Source organism: Monodelphis domestica, chromosome 5 (assembly GCF_027887165.1).
Source record: "Monodelphis domestica isolate mMonDom1 chromosome 5, mMonDom1.pri, whole genome shotgun sequence".
Lineage (NCBI taxonomy): Eukaryota > Metazoa > Chordata > Mammalia > Didelphimorphia > Didelphidae > Monodelphis > Monodelphis domestica.
This window is the reverse complement of record NC_077231.1, coordinates 84,901,609-84,920,569: the sequence shown is the minus strand read 5'-3', so window position 1 is coordinate 84,920,569 and position 18,961 is coordinate 84,901,609. Positions and strand designations below refer to the sequence as shown.

At 36.7% G+C, this 18,961-nt stretch overlaps 1 protein-coding gene across 3 annotated transcripts in view; it reads right to left on the bottom strand.

Annotated features, from left to right (window-relative positions):
* Positions 1 to 714: 714 nt before the first annotated feature.
* SCYL2 (SCY1 like pseudokinase 2) overlaps positions 715 to 18,961 on the bottom strand; it is a 70,412-nt gene continuing 52,165 nt past the window's right edge. For 2 of the 3 annotated variants that reach the window (XM_001365125.5, XM_056798694.1), the window contains exons 11-18: positions 17,717 to 17,830; positions 15,197 to 15,329; positions 10,922 to 11,040; positions 8,201 to 8,301; positions 6,513 to 6,579; positions 6,275 to 6,367; positions 3,667 to 3,786; positions 715 to 2,941 (exon numbers count right to left, since the gene is read on the bottom strand). In XM_001365125.5, the coding sequence (XP_001365162.1) occupies positions 2,300 to 2,941; positions 3,667 to 3,786; positions 6,275 to 6,367; positions 6,513 to 6,579; positions 8,201 to 8,301; positions 10,922 to 11,040; positions 15,197 to 15,329; positions 17,717 to 17,830 (1,389 nt within the window). In that variant the 3' untranslated portion in view covers positions 715 to 2,299. The remainder of the gene's footprint in view (positions 2,942 to 3,666; positions 3,787 to 6,274; positions 6,368 to 6,512; positions 6,580 to 8,200; positions 8,302 to 10,921; positions 11,041 to 15,196; positions 15,330 to 17,716; positions 17,831 to 18,961) is intronic. The other variant, XM_016425739.2, reaches the window with a different exon arrangement.

Below are 18,961 nucleotides of genomic sequence, written 5' to 3'. Positions count from 1 at the left end.
GCCTGCAGACATGAGGAAGGGAAGAAGGCAAGAAGCAGGCCAGGACATGGTTCAAGGACTCGTGGGAGCTAGGGACAGAGAAGTGGGAAAAGGAGGAACTCACTGGTCAGGACCAGACATGTGGGGGCCCTCATTGGAACCACGAGAAAGAGCATGCACAGGGCAAATATGTGAAGGACTGGACACTGAAGGGGATAGGCAAAACATGGGGCACAGAGCCTGGGGAGGTAAATGGGCTGGGACAAAGGCCTTCTCTCTCTGCCTTGGAGGTCACAAAAGACAAGCCCCTAATCCTGCAGTGGTAGTATAGTCTCCCTATTCTGTTCATCTCCTTTTACTTGGAAGATTTTTTTTTTTTTGGTGGGGGACTGGGAGGCCACAGAACACAGAGTTGAGAGACAGGAGCGGAAAAAGCACAGTACTGTACAGTCAAGTCATTCATGTTTTTTTTAGAATGTGGATTTCTTTTAGAATTCTTTATGTAAAGTTTGAATTTGCGTAATGCAAATTTGTGTAAAGCAAGAACTGTCTATATAAAACACCTTATAAAAAACACCTTTACATAGAATTCAATTATATAAAAAATATACCTTTGCTATGACAAAATCACTTTCTTCTCAATGTTTGCCATTTCTTAAAATATATTATCACAAGTAGTTCCTCGCATAAGTCATTTCTGAGATCAGATATAATAAAGTACAGCTCATGCAGAAATCAGATGTGAAAGTTGATTTATTTTTTAAAAAGTCCCCTCATATGTTGGCAGCAAGAATGTTTTTTATTATCCAATCACATTTTATAATGAAATTCAATATAACCCAGGACACCTACCAAGAGTATGAACAGCACACAAAACTTCACATAGTTTATTTAAAACCACTGCTGGTCCCAGAGAACTCAAAATAAAAATATGAAGGCAGTAACCATAATACACATACACACAGTTCTTTGAAAAATGTGTTTAAATTTATCACTGCATAAACTGTGGAAATATAATTTAACAAAATATAAATCACATTTACAGCATAAGGCCCTGTGGTTTTTGTTTTGTTTTTTTTAAGCAGCAAATGAAAGAACAATATCATTAGTGAAAGGCTTTAAAAAATAAAGCATGTAGGTTTTCTGTAAAAATGTTAAAGAATTAATTCTTTCCTTCCACCAAATGGTCAACTCTGAATTTCAAAAGGTTGGAATAAAGGTTCCTGAAATTCTTAGGAAAGGAAGAATTAAAATTCAGTGGCATTAATGGAGAAGAGGTCAGACTGTATCACGGGCAAGCTGAGCATCACTGTTGGCAGGCAGAGATACAACTGCTCATTTTTAGAGAAGTCAAGTTTATTACATTTGGAGCAATACAGTGTAAACTTTAAAAAGTTTATTCACCAAATACACTTGGATTCTTACAAATCTGCCTTGGACAATGCAACCTCACAAGTTTCAATGCAAACAAAATAAGAAAGCAAGAAGAATTAGGGCAACCGCCCTGCAACAGAGTTGTGCCAAGTGACTACACCCATCCAACTGGGCTCCTCTGCTCAGACAGACACAAGGAAGAGTCAAATGATCCCAAACGCTCCCTGGGGAACCCAGGAACAAAACCCACTATGCCCTGAGGCAGACCATGCTTAACCAAGTTTTACAATGATTAGTCTTACACTAAAGATGGTTTATGAGTTTTTTACAGTTTGAACCAATGAGAAACAAAATGAGTGGGATTCTGCAATATGTGCTGAAACTTGTCTAAAAAACAACAAATGTATAAGGATTGCAAAAAGCAAATGACCTGAGCCTTTCTCTATGCTTACAGCTTGCTTTACTTAAGAGAAACACCAATTCAGGAATCAATCAAGGAACAAATTAAAATTAAGTCTGGAAAGCTGTGGCATCTGGACCCTGGTGGCACTGGGCTGATAAAACCTGCAAATACCACTGACTTCTTTGTGCCACTGATTTGTCATTCCAAGTTATGCAGGGAGAGAGGAGCCACTGACACCAGTACTTTCAGCTCAGAACAAGCCTGGTTAGGGCTATGCTTTCAGACCACTGAGAAGGGGAGGGGAGAATACAGGAGAAGGCAAGAGGGAACAAATCAAACTCCATTCAAGGTGTACAAATGACAGGATTCTACATCACTACAATGCTGACGTGGACACCCTTGTTTTCCTCCACCAAATCTCTTAGACTCCTTCCTGTAGGGAAAATTCCTCCAAGCCAGATATTCAATCAAACATACCAAGATGGAAATCAGCTTACCCATGATTAAAATGCAATCAATTCTTCAAAATGAACACAAGATGCCTTACCCAAAAAGATCTTTTAAATCATTGCTAGCGGAGCTACTACTAGTCATATTGGACGGCTGTGCAAAGTTCTGTGGATTAAAGAAAGGATTACCCTGCAGACCAAAGGCAGGTTGTCCTACCATGTTCAGCTGTGTTCCCATTACTGAACTGCCTGTCCCTGGGGACCCTTGAGGAGGTACAAACTGATTAAGCCACTGGTTTGGTTTCTGTTGAGATAACTGGTTCATGCTAACTTTGGGTTTCTGAGGCCCAAACAGACTGTCCAGAGCAGACATATCAGTGGGTCTGTGTGGAGTCTGCTGTGACATTCCAGCTGAAGGCCTCCGAGTGTGCAGGTTCGGTAAACTAGAAGGTGTCCCCAGGGTCATCTGGCCTGCTCCAGGTGTGCCTGGGCCACTGAAGAGATGCTGGTTTGCACTGGCTGGCAGGCTGAATGGTGGCGTCTGAAAGCCCATATTGGCAGTTAGGCCATTTGTCAAATTTCTCTTTGTATTATCAACAGGTGTGGAAAAAACCATGCCCATTCCCATGGACGGAACCGAAGAGAAGCTAGTGGAAGCCGAAATTTGGGGAGTGTTAATGGAAAGGCTGGTCAAAGAAGACATGTTATCCATCAAAGTTTCTGTCAAGTCCTTCGTCTGCAAAATATATAAAACAGTGGTGTGATTATGGCTATTTTTGCATTACTCTTAAATCACATAAAACAAGTTAACATTTGATAGGAAAAGTTAAGTTCAAGAATGCATGGTCAAACAAAACAACAGAATGCATGGTCAACAAAATTTATTAAATATGCTTTGTGATGCATACTTTATGTTCATCTCTCTAACTTTTCAGAGGGAGTTTCCCCCCCAGTTAATATTATTACCAAAGACTTTAATGAAACCTTCAGAAACAAAACAAAAATTCAAATTATTCCTGCTCCCAAATGAGATTGTATGGAACGTACATGAACCAATAAGGACCAGCTCTCTGAACTGTATCTATATGACTCTGATATCTTTACCAGTCTGAAATCTCAGTATTTAAAAAAGAAAGAAAAGAAAAAAAAGACAAAAACAAGAACAAAGTAGCTCTACTCGAAAGTATCAATAGAAAGGATTAGCTCATTTTCCCTCCTTTTATAAAAAACTAGGGATGACAAGTTTTTGCCAGACCTGAATCTAGAGGAAGGCCCTGCATTTGTCATTTGCTTTTTTGTGAAAATCTTCCCCGAACCTAGCCACAATCCTCCAAGAATATGCAATTTAAAGAAGTCTTTATAAATTTATCTTCTGAGCACAGTTGTAAGCAAACTAATTTTATGTGACTAGTGTCTTAGAAGGGATAGAATGAAATGACACCAAAGAAAAAAACCTCTGACCTGTTTCACGGGTACCACAGGGGTGTGGGCCTGGGGCTTCAAAGGCTGCTGACTTTTCAACTTCTGGGCCTGTTCTTGCTCTTTTGCTAACTTTTGCTTCTCTTCAAGTGTAAGTGAGGCCTTCAAAGTGACAAAAGACAGTTCATGTGGTAATGTTAGAGGTCTATTTTTTTTAGCAAGGATCTTCCAGTTAAACCTGGAATTTCAAAGACTAGGTTTATTAAGGTGCTCTTCACTAAGCACAGCACAGATGAAAGCTTTAAGACCCTGCTTAACCTTACCTAGGTTGGAGCCTCAAAGTCCAGGGCTGAACAGCAACTGAATTTGGAAAGCTCATCACCTCTCAGAGGCAAAGCTTACTCCTTCACAAAGTGAGCGTGATGACACTGGCCCTCCAGAGCTCACAATGAAGCTATGAGGAAGGTATTTGGCAAATCTTAAAGCTCTATAAAAATGTGAGTTGCTATTAAACACTTGGAAAATAGTCACAAGTAGTTTGATACAACAAATAATATCACACAAACCCTTTAAGGAAGACTTAAATTTGTCCTGGTTAAAATGCATAAGACTTTCCAAATACACCTAAAACCACTACTTAGGAAAAGTCAGATATTGGAATCACTTTTTTTATGTTCTGTAGGAAGAGTAAAGGTTCATTTACTTTAAGGTCCATTCTATAAGGCCTCGTTCAACTTTAATTTACCTTAAGTCCAACATAAAAAAAAAAATCTTACCCAAAATGTCAGGACAGAACACTTTCTAACAAATCAATACCTAGTTAGGCATTCCAGGCCTCCATCTACAGAATTAGCTAATTATGCATATCTGCATCTCCCCTCCTGGGGTCTAAGCATCTTAAAAGGAAGGGAACTTATCTTTTACAGCTCTGTATTCTATATGTCTTACACAGAATGGATGTTAGATAAATATGAAGGAATTAAAATTGTTCTGAGCAAAAGACAGATATTCCCATAAGCGTTGAGTCCAGGACTCTACTGTGAGCTTCTTTAATTAACAAATGAGACAAATGGGGTTTTATAATCTGGGGCTAGAATCAGAGGAAATAAGATGAAAGGTAGTCTCAGGAAACCATGACATCACTGAACTGGCTATCTAGAGTTGGAAAGAACTAACTGCAGGAAAAGTGTTTAAAAGGAAATCAAAAGAACAGAGCAACAACTTGTGATATAAATGTGTTCTTCAGTATGGTGGATTACAATTATCCAGATCCCATTGAGAAAGGACTGAAATTTAGGAATATACATTCTTTTTTTTTTTAACCCTTACCTTCCATCTTGGAGTCTATATTGTATATTGGCCCCCAAGGAAGAAGAGCACTAAGGGCTAGGCAATGGGGGTTAAGGGACTTGCCCAGGATCACACAGCTAAGAACTGTCTGAGGCCAGATTTGAACCTAGGATGGGAATATACATTCTAATCGGAAATAAAACAGATAATAGATAAAAGATACTGTGTCTTATCTCTTCCACCCCCAATACTGAAAGCCAATAAATGTCAGGAGTCTATGATTACCTAACACATTTTTTAAGACCCTCCATAAGAATCTTTTTGGGGGGCAGCTCAATGGGTTGAGTCCCAGGCCTAGAAGAAGTTCAGGATTCAAATTTTGCCTCAGACATTTCCTGCTTGTGTGATCCCAAACAAATCACTTAACCCCAAATACATAGTTCTTTTACTATTCTTCTGCCTTGGAACTGACACAATCAATTCTAAGACAGAAAGTAAGGGTGTAATAAATAAATTAATGAATTGATAATGAAAGAATCATTTTTGGCTAACAGTTATACTCAATATCTTTGTAAATGATGAATGCATCCTTTGCAAATTGCATGAACAACCAAAATGAAAATGACATGAAACTTATATAAATAGCAGGTGAGCAAATGATTTGATGTTTCACAGGTAAATATATGTAAACCTACAATTAATATCTAAAGCTGCATAAAATTACAGTTTCATAATATGATAAATTTAATGCTCTTTTAGAAACATAAAAGTATAATTGTTAGTCATGACTTCCCAAAGCATATCAATTTAATATTGTAACAGAAAACTAGGGTAGGTAACTCTTATGTAAAAGGAGGCAGGTCACTTCTGTCTGGGCTTTACTTTCCTCATCTGTAAAACAAGAAGGCTGTACTTGATTGCTTCAAAGTTCCTCCCAGGGCTAGAGCTGTGACTCTATGGACCCAATCTATAAAGTATGATCATTGATTTGTTTTGATGAGTAAAGCTTAACTTTTTTCTGGAAAAAAAAATTAAATACTAATGATTTAAAATTTAAAAAAGAAACCTGAAGAAAAAATTTAAGTGAGGGAATCAGAAAGATTAACATCAATTTGCCATTGTTTAATAACTGAATCTAAGTCTAATTTGGCAATTATAATCAGAGATCTAATTTAGCAATTGTTTACTTTATGATACACTGAATAAGCAAGTTTCATCTATCCATATATTTAGGTTCAACAAAACTCATTTACTTAATGATTCTTAGAAAGCACTAAAAATAAAAAAGTGTTTTCTGATAAAATTTTATCACATTTGAACAGTTCTACAAATAAGATAGCAAATACCAAAAAAAGCTTACTCTTTTCTGTGTGTTTTGTACCCCATTCTCTTTACTGTCAGATCCACTACCAGTTAGAAGGTCTGTTCCAATATTGTTAAAGACTTTGTCAATCTGTTAAAATTAGAAAAGTTAGCAGTTTAAACAGACAATAAAAAGAAATCTAATGGTGTCACCATTTTTTTAAAAGCTTGGGTGTGTAGAACCCTATTTTCAAGCTCTCTGAACAAAAATAAAAGAAATCTCCAAACTCTCTTACCTGACTACCAGCATTAGGAAGTTTTGTCTCTTCAGATGTATTCATTTGATTGGTGATATCCAAAGACCTGAAAGGTCAAGCCTAATTATTACCAAGTGAGAGAACACAATAAAAGAATGCATATCTATGGTGCTTAACACAGAAGCTGACCCACAGTATGTGCTTGATAACTGTTCACTGACTGCCTGAAAGAGGTCATGTTGCAGGGTTCCTCTCATTCCTGCTCACTGAACAAACCCAACATACACTAGGACTTTTCTGGGATGGTAGATACCTCATCTGGTATTCTGCTCCATCTGATAGACTGGATGGAGGTCAAAGTCTAGGATAAAGTATTGCTGGGAGAGCAGCGGGAGAGGGTGAGTAGAAGATGATAAAATAAGCAAGACTGGCTGCTACAAGTTCAAACAGGCATCACTTCACTGGAGAGGACAGAATAACCAAGCTGCCAGAATCTAAATGTGCGAATGTGTAGCCTGAACAGTAAGAGCACTGAAAGGGCAGAGGGGGCTAATATGGGCCAAAGTTGGTGTGAAAAGTTCAGAAAGATGATTAGGTTCATGCAAGCCCTTGAAGAATGGGCAGGAATAAATGGACAGAGTCAAGGGAAAAACTAGGGTTACTCCCTCAAAACAAGGATAAGCATTATACAAAACAAATGTACAAATTTATTTAGAGAAATATTTCCTTCTAGCTTTAATAAATTGTCTTTTAAAAAGACAATCTCAATGACACTAAATGGATAAATGATATTTAAGGTATTTTATTTGCTAAAGGTCTGAACTAACAAAAAAAAAAAAAGGCTTTTTGTTCATCTTATCACACACAAAATGTATTTACTTTCAAGTCTTTGTCTCATGCCCTAAAATGAGTCAGGAAGGTCTCGCTACTTGAAGGAATTTTCTTTTACTTACTATTCACTTTAAGATCTTTCAGAGGTAGTCATTACTTGACTTCTAAAAAACAGACTCTGCTGCAATTTAAATGGATAGGAGAGACATATGGAGAGCCTTTCATGGGTTCTACTTTTTACTTCTTTCCCTAGGTAGACAGGGCCCTGTCTAGGGAGTGAGAATCATTCCTTATCAAGGAACTGAAGAAGCTCTGAGGGCAGAGGTGTCAAACATGTGGTCCACCACTCTTGAGTGCCACCCAAACCAAATCACAGTATAAATGAAAAAATATTTAACAAAAGAAATAAAAATACAACCTAGATAATATGAATATGTAGTTTTTAGCCTGCAAAAATCCATTCTGATTTGAGTTTGACATCACTGCTTTGGAGGATGGAATTAATTCATAAATAAGTTTACTAATCCAAAAACAGAACAGAGTCCAAATAATTTTTTGAATGCTGTTAAGTTTATATCCCTAGAAGCCTTGTTATATGGTTATAGGTATAAATCAATATATGTTTACAATGCAAAGGAGCAATGATGATAGAAGAATTTCTGAGGAATAAACATTCTTCCTACTAAATTAATGCATTAATTTTTAAACAATGTTCTCTTTTAACCTAAGCTTAAATCTGATCTAAATAAAAAGGAAAGATAAAATGCTTGGCTTGTGATCAAATTAAAACACAAGTGTTTTTAATTTTATTCCAGATAACTCATGGAAACCAATAAACTTAAAAACTTGCTACTCTCATACCCACAACATTTGAAATTCAATAGAAAACAACTCACTTCTGCTGTTCTTGCATTATGTGAAGTTGCTCCAGCTTAGTTTTATGTTCCACTTCCAATCTATGAAGCATTTCTTTGATGACCGAAATAAAAGAATTGAACTAAAAATTTAAAATTAGACCAGATTACAACTTTGAAAACTGGGAGTAAATAAATTAAGCATTTATCAAAATATTCCTTATTTTTACTACAGTAGATTTTTTTTATGACAGTATGTTGGAGAATGGAACACCACCTCTGCTAAGCATAATCTGTAAATCAGGCCACCTTTTAAAACTATATGGGGTTTTTAATTCTCATTTTGTCACTTAACTGCCTCAGGGAATTGGCCAGGTGAGTTAAGTTTTATCATCTGTAAAATGAGGAAGTTGGACTAAATAGCCTTTTCAGGGTCCCTTCCAGTTCTAAATCAACCATCTTGTAAAGTTTTTGGATGTAAATTGAATTTATAGCTTTATATCCCAACCTCTCTAAAAGGTGGCTGTCATTAGGGATTCTATTTATGGGGATACTCTGAGTTTATGGTTTATAGATTTTCAGGAAAATACCCAATCCAATTCAAACAAACTTGGAAATAGCCACTTTTTATTTAGATATGAGACTGAAGTTCCAGGAAACCTGAATACAGCTAAGAAGCTGAATGAAAAATAAGTCAGTCCCTGAGGATTTTGAAAACAATCACTCTCTCTGTACTCCTACTTCCTCTATTACTTCCAGGGACCAAGAACTGATTACTTGGAAGGGAAAATGGTGACTTTCTCTTCAGAGTTGTTCCTCATAACTTTTAACTGTCCTCTGCTTCCTTGTGCTCTGCTTTGGTGTAAAACAGGACTGCTCACACCTCAGCCTCAGATCCTATTTGTTTGTCATTCAGGATTGAAATTTGTGTTTTCCATTGAATCAAGAGTGATTTTGATCTTTTACATATCTTGCTCTCAATTCCTAAAAAAAAAAAACAAAAAAAAAACAGTACCTAGGGCAGCCAGGTGGCTCAAAGGATTGACGGCCAGGTCTAGATACAGGAGGTCCTGAATTCATATATGGCCCAAAAAATTCCTAGTTACATGACCCTGGGCAAGTCACTTAACCCCAATTGCCTAGCCCTTACTGCTTTTCTGCCCTGGAACTGATACTCAGTATTGACTCTAAGAAGGAAGGTAAGGATTTTTTTTTTAAGTGTTATCTATTCAGGAATGGAATTATCCTATGTGAATAGATTTGCTAAGAATCCATTCTTTTCTCCAGGATCAATTTTAACAGCAGAGACAATAAGTAAACAACCATGTATTAGTAAAGATATATACAGGAAAAACTAGAGATAATCTTAGCTCTATCAAGTTTGCAAAGCACTGGACACAAGTCTTTGATTTGATCCTGACAACTACCTAGAGAGGTAGGTCCTGTTATAATCCCCATTTGACAGATGAGGTCACTTAGGCTAAAAACAGCAAAATGACTTGTTCATGGTCCTCAAGCTAGTAACTGGTTAGGCCAGACACCAGCTCAGGTCTTCCTGACAACAAGGCCAACAGCATCACCTACTATATCGATAGCTATATCCTCATACAACAGCTGGCACATTATTTTACATAAATGGTAGTAATCCCTGAAAAAAACAGCTGTTCAGTTAATGAAACTATTAACCAAAGTCTATTATGTGAGGATGCCAATCTCACAAAATCCCAGCACCAACTACAAAGGATTCATGGGATTATTCATTTTATAGTATTCACTCTATAAACCAGACAGAAAAGTCACAAAATCAGTGAGTAGAAAACAGAGCTGGGGTGAGAACCTGACTGAGATTCCTCTAGGATGGCTGATCCAGCCTGAACACCACTACCATAAATAAAGAGGCTAGATGGCTCTGAGAGTTTCTTCTAACATGACCATTCTAGGATCCCTGAAACACAAGGTTCACTACTGCCTGGAACATGATGCTCACCATTACAACTGTAGCTAATGGTTACTGATCACTTTCAACTAAGTCCAAAGGCCTGGTTTTCACTCTTTGGCTCTCTCTTCCTGTAGCACTAAGTGCTGACCACTGAACCCTTCTTCTACTTTCAGCAACACCACCCTCTGTGTTTCCCTGCAATTTTCAGAGCAGATCCTTTTTTTCTTCTCCTGCAGCACTGACTTCAACTACACTCTCTCAGATTCAGTTATCACTTCCAAGTAAATGATGCTCAGGATAAATTTTCTAAAGCATGATTCATAGAATTCTGGAATATTAGAATTAGAACACAACAGAGACTTCCCTCCGTTCCCAAACATACATACTTGAAATTGATCAGTGGTCATTTTATGTCAGTTGCCCAATCAAATAAAAATTCCTTAGTCTGATCCTTAAAGCCTTCAGCCCACCTGCTTCCATGGTTTTGCAGGCAAACTCAATGCTACAATTGGATCATTCCCCATTTCTTGATCTATTTCACTTTCCTGTCCAGAGGAGGCTAAAAACTTTGCTTGTCAACATCTTAGCTCTCCTTCAAAGTCCTGCATAAATACTGCTTCTTCCAAGAAGCCTCCTCTGACTCTCCTGCCAAATGAAACTCCAGAATCCTTCAGAGGGACCTCACATCATGCCTAATTTTTATCACCCTTCACTGTCATTTCCTTGCCATTATGTTCCCCACATTTTAGAAGTCTCACACTGGGCGGGCTTCATTGTAGAAACTCACTCTAAATGAACAAAAATCACTAACATCCCAGACTCACCTGATTGAAATTAAGATTATTTTCAATACTCAGAGGAATCAGATGAGGCAATACTTTCCCAGCAAGCTGCTCCTTGGTGATTCCCAACTTCTTATGAGTAAAAGTACACTTGTAAATACCTATATAAAAAGACCAAGAGAAATTATTCATTAACCATGAATCAACAAATGAGAATTCACAAAATAGTGCAACTACCAAGAGCTGTACTTTAAAGTAGAAATGAGAGCACAGAACTGGACTGAAGCCTCCTGACATTGTGCATTATTTTGAACTACCTGCTGAAGTTCAATCCCAGAAGTTACTTCTTCCTGAACAGAAGCCTTTGCCTCTAGGCTAGAATGAATTTGCTGTAGCACAATTCCAAATCTAATAGTGAAAGTTATCCCTTATCCTTAGAGTTAAATATATTTTTCAAAACAAAATTTCATATAGCAGAGAATCTGGACAGATAAAAAATCAGCAGCAGCAGAGGTGATATTACACAATGCCCTTCCCAGGTGCTACCTCCAATTTATTTGCAAATGCTAAATGTTACACTAAAAATCAGCATGGCTCTTAGAGGTTCTTAATAAGTGAGCAAATACCTATTATTTATCATGACAGCTCAGGGTGATTCTGTGCACAACATTCCTCAATTCTCTTCCCCTTAACTGGTCAGGCACTGAACCATCCACTTTCTCTTCCTACTTCCAGTCTTGCAAGCTGTTTCTCCACCTCCTCCCTCCTCCTCCCACCCCCTCAGGATGTGTATCAAGGTAAAATCTTTTGGTCTCTCTCCATACTAGTGTTTTTAGAGAACTGGTTCTCTCTTTAAAGACTCAGGTATCAATTCAAAAGATCTCTAAGTTCCAACCCACGATTTTCAGCTACCTATATGCAGAGCTGCCAAGAAAGCATTCCTCTAGTTCTCCAGTCTAAAAAGCTTGGATTTTTGCCTTTTTTTCACCTTCTTTGTCCATGACAACTGGAAACCTTTTGCTGTTCATTTTTCTTGCACTGAATTCATCACTGGCACCGTGGTTCCTCCATACTAGTCTTGGTCCTATCACTTCATACATGGATTACTGTCGCTATCTGTAAGCAATATTTCTAGTGTCTACTTGTCCTAATCATAAGCACTGTTCCAGGGCCTAGCTTCCTAAAATATACCTTGAATCATATGCCTTTCTAAAATTGAAAAGAGCTCTTCAAAGTTGATTACAACAAGCCCATACTTCAAACTCTTCCTGGAAGGCTAATCTACTCACTCTTCCACCCTCTTCCCTTCCCCTATTCCACCTAACAAACATGAACCACTCTAATGAAGGAAGCAGTGTGCAAAGTGCAGTGGAGTTAGAGAGAAATTGGATCTGAATCTAAGTCTGGCCTATATGACCTGGTTGAAACTTGGAAAGTCACTTTTATAAAATGAAGGGTCAGCCTTGATTTTTCTGAGGTCCTTCCCACCACACACACACGAGCTCACACAACGTTTGCCCCACATCCTCAATACCCTTCTTGCTCATTATCTTCCAAGTCCAGCCTGTGTCTCACCTCCCCTAAGATACATTTTCTGATCACTACAATATTCTTCTATCTCCTTTCTATTGCACTGTAGAGGCCCAAAGAATTCAATTTTTCATAACAAAACAGCTTACATAAGAACATATTTGGTTTTTGAGTATGTCATCTCAAGAAAGTAATTTTATTAAGACAGGTCAAGTCTCTTACTATTTTTGTGTTCTTTATCCCTCTAAAGAGTACTATTGTGCACAAAATAGATAAAAAGTTAAAAAAAAAAATTAATTCCATAAGGACTCTAAAGTTGTGTCAAGAATTATCTGTTATTTTATACAGCTAGTAAAAGTAATAATATAGTTCATCTGGAAGAACAAGAGGTCATGATTATCAAGGAAATTAAATGAAAAAATGTGAAGGAAGGTGGCCCTTCCTTCAAGACATTAAATTGTATTATTAACAGTAAACATCAAAACAATCTGGTACTACCCAAGAAGTAGACTGGTGGCTCAGTGGGCTTAGGTACACAATAAGTAGTAAATGACTATAGTAATCTAGAGTTTGATAAACATAAAGATCCAAGCTTTTGGGACAAGAACTGACAAAAACTCCTAAGAAAAACAGAAAATGGTATGGTAGAGTCTGAGAATAGACCACCATCTCATACCATATATGAAGATATGGTCAAAATGGGTATATGATTTTGATATAAAGAATAAGCCAGTGATGGCAAACCTTTTAGAGATGGAATGCCATGCCCCTTCCTTCACCTCCAGCAACCTCAGATGGGGGAGGGAAGAAGCACTCCCATTGGGCTGCTGGGCAGGGGGTGAGTGATGAGAGGCACGCATGGAGAGGGAGAGGAGAGTGGCCCCAATGCTCCACTACACTCCCCTCCAGCTCTGTGCCAGGCTGTGAGCTCTACTCCTCTCCAACCCCACCATGGGAATCACCTTCCCACAGACTCAACAGGCAACCCTCATGCAGCATATGAGCCCTGCCACCCCTTACCCCAGAAAAGGGAGGGAGAAAGCGCTCCAAATTGGTTGCTGGGCAGAGGTGCATGGGGAGGGGAACAGCTCTGCCTCAGTCTCTCTGACTTTCTAGTAAAACAACAAAAAGGACTGCAGATGTGCCAGAGGGCTTTGCATGCCCTTTTTTGTACATGTGCCATATGTTCACCATCACTGCTATAAGCAAATTAAGGGAGCATGGAATAGGTTACCTGTTAGATCCATGGAAAGAGGAAGAATGTATTATCAAATAAGAGGAAGAGATCATTTTTTTTTAATCCTTACCTTCCATCTTAGAATCAATATACTATGTATTGGTTCTAAGGCAGAAGAGTGGTATGGGCTAGGCAATGGGGGTTAAGTAACTCACACAGTTAGGAAGTGTCTAAGACCAGATTTGAACCCAGGACCTCCTATCTCTGGGCCTGGCTCTCAATCCACTGAGAAACCTAGCTTCCACCCAGAAAACATTTTAAGATATAAAATGGATAATTTTGAGTAAGTTACAAAGATTTTACACAAACAAAACCAATGCAGTCAAGATTAGAAAGCAAGCTGGAAAATAAATTTGATGGTAACTATCTCTGATAAAGGCCTTCTTTCTCAAATACATAAAAATTAGAGTCAAGTTTATAAGAATACAAATCATTCTCCAAATGACAAATGGTCAAAGGAAATGAACAGGTTAATTTTCAGACAAAAATTAATGCTATAAACATATAAAAAAACAAAAACATTCCAAATCACTACTCATTAGAGAAATACAAATTTTAAAACTATATGTACTATCTCATACCTATCAAACTGACTAACATTACAGAAAAGGAAAATTACAAATATTGGAGGGGATGTGGAAAAAATGGGACACTAATGCATTATTGGTGGAGTTGTGAACTAATCCAACCACTATGGAGAGCAATTTGGAACTATACCCAAAGAGTTTTATAAAACTGTGAGTACCCTTTGATGAAGTAACACCACTACTGGGCCTGTATCTCAAAGAGATTTTAAAAAAAGGGGGGAGGGGGAAGGGCCTGTATTTACAAAAATGTTTGTAGTAGCTCTTTTTGTGGTGGCAAAGAATTGGAAATTGAGGGGATGCCTATCAATTGGGGAAGGGTCAAACAATACTATTGTCCTATAAGAAATGAGGAGCAGGATGATTTCAGAAAAACCTGGAAAGTCTTACATAAACTGATACAAAGTGATGGTGAACAAAACCAAGAGAACATTATATGCAACATTGTGACAATCAACTGTGAATAACTTAGCTATAATAAACAATACAATGATGAAAAACTATTCAAAAGGATTCATGAATAACTTGCTATCCAACTCTAATCTGAATGTAATTCAAAGCACAGTAATTTTCACTTTTTTTCCCCCAATACGGAACTGTTTATATCACTGGCCATGTATAACATATATCAAATTGCTTCTCATCTCAAGGGAGGAAATAGGGAGAGTATTTAAAACTTAATATTTAAAAAAAGCTAAAGATTGTTTTCGCATGCAATTGGGAAAAAAACAAAATATAAAGAATTGGAAAAAATCCAATTATTTGTTAAAATTCACACAAAGAAAGCATACTGTCAGCTAACATTACTGAAGATCTTTTGTACAACTTCTGAACAAATTATATTAGCTAAAGAAGGTAAAGAAAAGTGAAAGTTATAGAATGAATTTAAAGATGTGCTATGTAAAGATTATTTAAGCTACAAATTGGATGAAGTAGCATAAAACAAAGTTTAAAAATTTCAGCTACCTAGAATTCCCATGAGGACCGCAGGTTCCTTGGATGGAATTTGTTGTAGAAAAGGTAGAATGTCATCAAGTACAAACCATTTATCCAAATATTCCAAAATCTTTCCTAAGCAGACTAATGAATTTACACGAACCTATTAAAAAGGCAAATTGTTAGTAAATTAATATATTCTTTGGACAGGAATTTAATTTTTTTTATAAAAACAGTATCTCCCAATGTTTTAATAAAATAAACTAGCATTACTTTGAAAGAAAAGACCTGGGCAAAATATGCTCTGATTTAGGTTTGAATTTAACAAGAGCATGCACTATTTCCTCAAAATTAGTGAGGTTTTAGACAACCAGATGACACAAAGGATAGAATATCTGAACTGAAATCAAGAAAACCTGAGTTCAAATCCTGTTTCAGACACTAACTAGCTGAGTAACCCTAGTTGAATCATTTAACCTGCTTGCCTCAGTTTCCTCTTCTGTAAAATGAGGATAATAGCACTTGTCTTCCAAAACTATGTTGAGTATCAAATGAGATAATTGTAAAGCACTTACACAGTGACACATATTAAATACTACAAAAATATTAGCTCCTGTTATTATGATTACATTTTACTAAAAGTATTTACATTAATATGTAAAATGACAATTATAAAGTTCCAATATTTTCTATAGATTTAGATACAGTGACTAGTGATGTTCAACTTTGGCCATGTTTGCCAAAGATATGGACATCACAGATTTGGGACAAAATTCTAAATGACAATCCAAAATTTGTTAGAGAATGACATTTTAAAGACGCCAATGAAGGGAGGATGGTATTTTGGAGGAAATACAGGGAGTACTTTAAGAGAAAGAAAAGAAAAATCTCCCTGTTTGCTTCTTGTCTGGGAAGGAGGTATGGATAGGTAAGAGAAAGAGAGGGAAAATCTCCCAATTTGCTTCTGGTGAAATTTGCCAATGTAAGTTTAGAACTACAATTTTAGCTTCATTCCATGTGATGTTCAAGGACTTACGCACTATACATCAATTTTTTAAATCAAATCTTAAGATTATTTTCATATCAAATCTTATTTACAACATAGATGTTACCTATATTATGTAGGACAGGAGTCTTATGCACTGTGGTACAGAAATGAGTGCCCCATTTCTATTTTAGAAATCTGTTCTAAATCTAAAGGAATGTTCTAAATTTTAAAAGAAACCAATAATTCTATGCACATATATTTAGGACACAATGAATTACAACTTGTCATGTAGAAAGCCCTATCATCAAAGGTACTATTATAATATAAGCTAATTAGTACAAGTCACATTTTAATTACTTTCATTACATTTCTCAATAAAGAGTCCTAAGGAGCCAGTTGTATCTCCAAATGAAACTACAAGGACTTCTAGGTTCTCATATCAATCATTTCAGTAAAGTATCCAATGTCCATCTTCTACTTCCTTAAAGTTGAAAGAGAATATGCATAATCTAGGAAAACTTAAGTTAAATTCTGCTACACTACTTAAAACAAAAACACCACCATAGTTTAGAATTTTTTAAAAAAGGCCTGCTACCAAAACATGTTGAATTTTATCAGAAAGGAATTTCATTTTTTCTCTCTCCAATTTAGTTGAAGATACCTCAAATATGTGACCTATATCAAAACCAAAATGAAACTGCTAGACTAAAATAAGTATTTCTATAAAACAAAATGCCATTCTCAAAATGAAAAAGAAATAGAAAGTAACACCAAAGGCAATTGTAAATTACTATTATCATCATCACTTTAACAGCTGCTTCATTTATTTTGCCCATTTATTTTAGGTTTGCCAAGTGCTTTATGATCCTCACAACATTACCTTGTTGGTAGATGCTATTTTTGTAATATTTTGTAGATGAGGAAATTAAGTCTGAGAAATGTTAATTGACTTGCCCAGGGTCACACAGAGGCAGGATTTGGCCTCATGTTTTCCTGAATCTCAGTCTAGAGCTTTCTTCACTATACCACCTCTGAACTGCCTCCAAAGGAAGTTATACTAAACCCACAATATGGCAAAACTGACCTCTCCTCCCATGGCTTATAGAAAACTATCTACAAAATAAACTGAGATCTTAAGATCATAGGTGGAAGGACCTTAGTAATCACCTACTTCAACTCCTTTTTTTTCAAAATGAGGACAGTGAGGTCCAGGGGAAGCAAAATGACTTCCCCTAATAGAAAGGTCTTATACACTTACACACACTTCTCTCTCCCCTCTCCCCTCCTCCCCACCTCTCTCTCACACACACTACTCTACTAACAAAATACTCCAAACAAATGAACTGAAAAAGTATCAGTGGGAAATGATACTCTTAAGAAAAGTCATAGCTCATGCCTGCTATTCAAGCCTCCATGTATGTTACTGACATATCAAAAGGAAACTCATCTATAGCACCAAGTGCTCTGACAAAAATTTTTCAGAAGAAATGATATGGGGGGAATACCAACATAAAAAGGAAAGAAATATCAGGCAAATAAGCAAAAATTAAATATTTACTTACAGCAAGGGAAGATGTTTGTAAACATGCATTTTTAATTCTTGGTATCAAAGAATTTTTCATGGATGGATAGTCTATGAGGTTTGCAAAGGTTGGAATAATGTTTAGACAAAGTTCCTATAAAGAAAAAAAAACCTTGTATCAGTCTTATAATAAGAAAAAAAAATTTTAGCCATTTCAATACACATGAATCTAGCCAGTCTAATATTAATGTAGCATGCTTAAAATGAACATATACATGATTGGGGGTTTGATGTTAAAAGATCACTGTACTGCAAATATGGATAACATGGAAATAGGCTTTGAACAATGATACATGTATAACCAAGCAGAATTACTTGTCAGCTCCAGAAGGAAGGAGAATGGAGGGGAAGGGGGGAGAAGGGGGGGGGGGTCATGAATCATGTAACCATGAAAAAATATTACAAATCATTTTTTTAAATTCACATATCTATTATCTCATCCAATCTTCACAACATACCTATAAAGGCTAGTCTTAATCCTATTGTGTACAAGTAAAAAAACAAAAACTTAAGGAGATAAAGTTATATGGCCAGAATCCAAGTCTGATTTCAGTCAGGTGCTCTCAAACCTCTCAATCCTTGAATGTTGATTTTTAATAATAAAAAGCTTTATTATATTTCTCACATAGGGAGGAAAGAGGCCGAATCTTTATCAAAACTTCCTGTCTACTCATATATTTTATATTTAACATACATTTTGTACTTAACAATGATATATAATACGGGAAACACCAAACCTGGTATAAACAGAATGTATCTTTTTAAGTGTAATCAGGAACAAAAGAATCCGATCTTTTACTGCCTTTAGACTCCTTAGTATGGGCAAGAAAATAAAGGAAGAGAAAGAGGAAGAAAGGCTATAGAGAGCACCAGCAGGCCAACTCCAGGACCGGTCATTTCCCACCAGTTTCTACAGTGTTCTTCTTACCGCTTTGCATTCACTCTATTGAAACCACATTATTATCTGAGAGAAGAGAAAGCAATGTTCCTGAGATAGTTTCATAGTTACAAATGCTTCTACATCTGAGCCCGATTACTTTTCTAAATCCTTTCTAATGACAGGATCACAGAACTTCAGAACAGGAAAGGATCTTTGTGGCTACATTGGCCAACCCAATCTGAAAAGGAATTTCTTCTATAATAAGCTTCCTGACAAAGTGTCACAAAGCAAATGATTCCTCCTTAGTCTATTTATCCCTCCGCTTCAATACGCCTGTAATTTTTC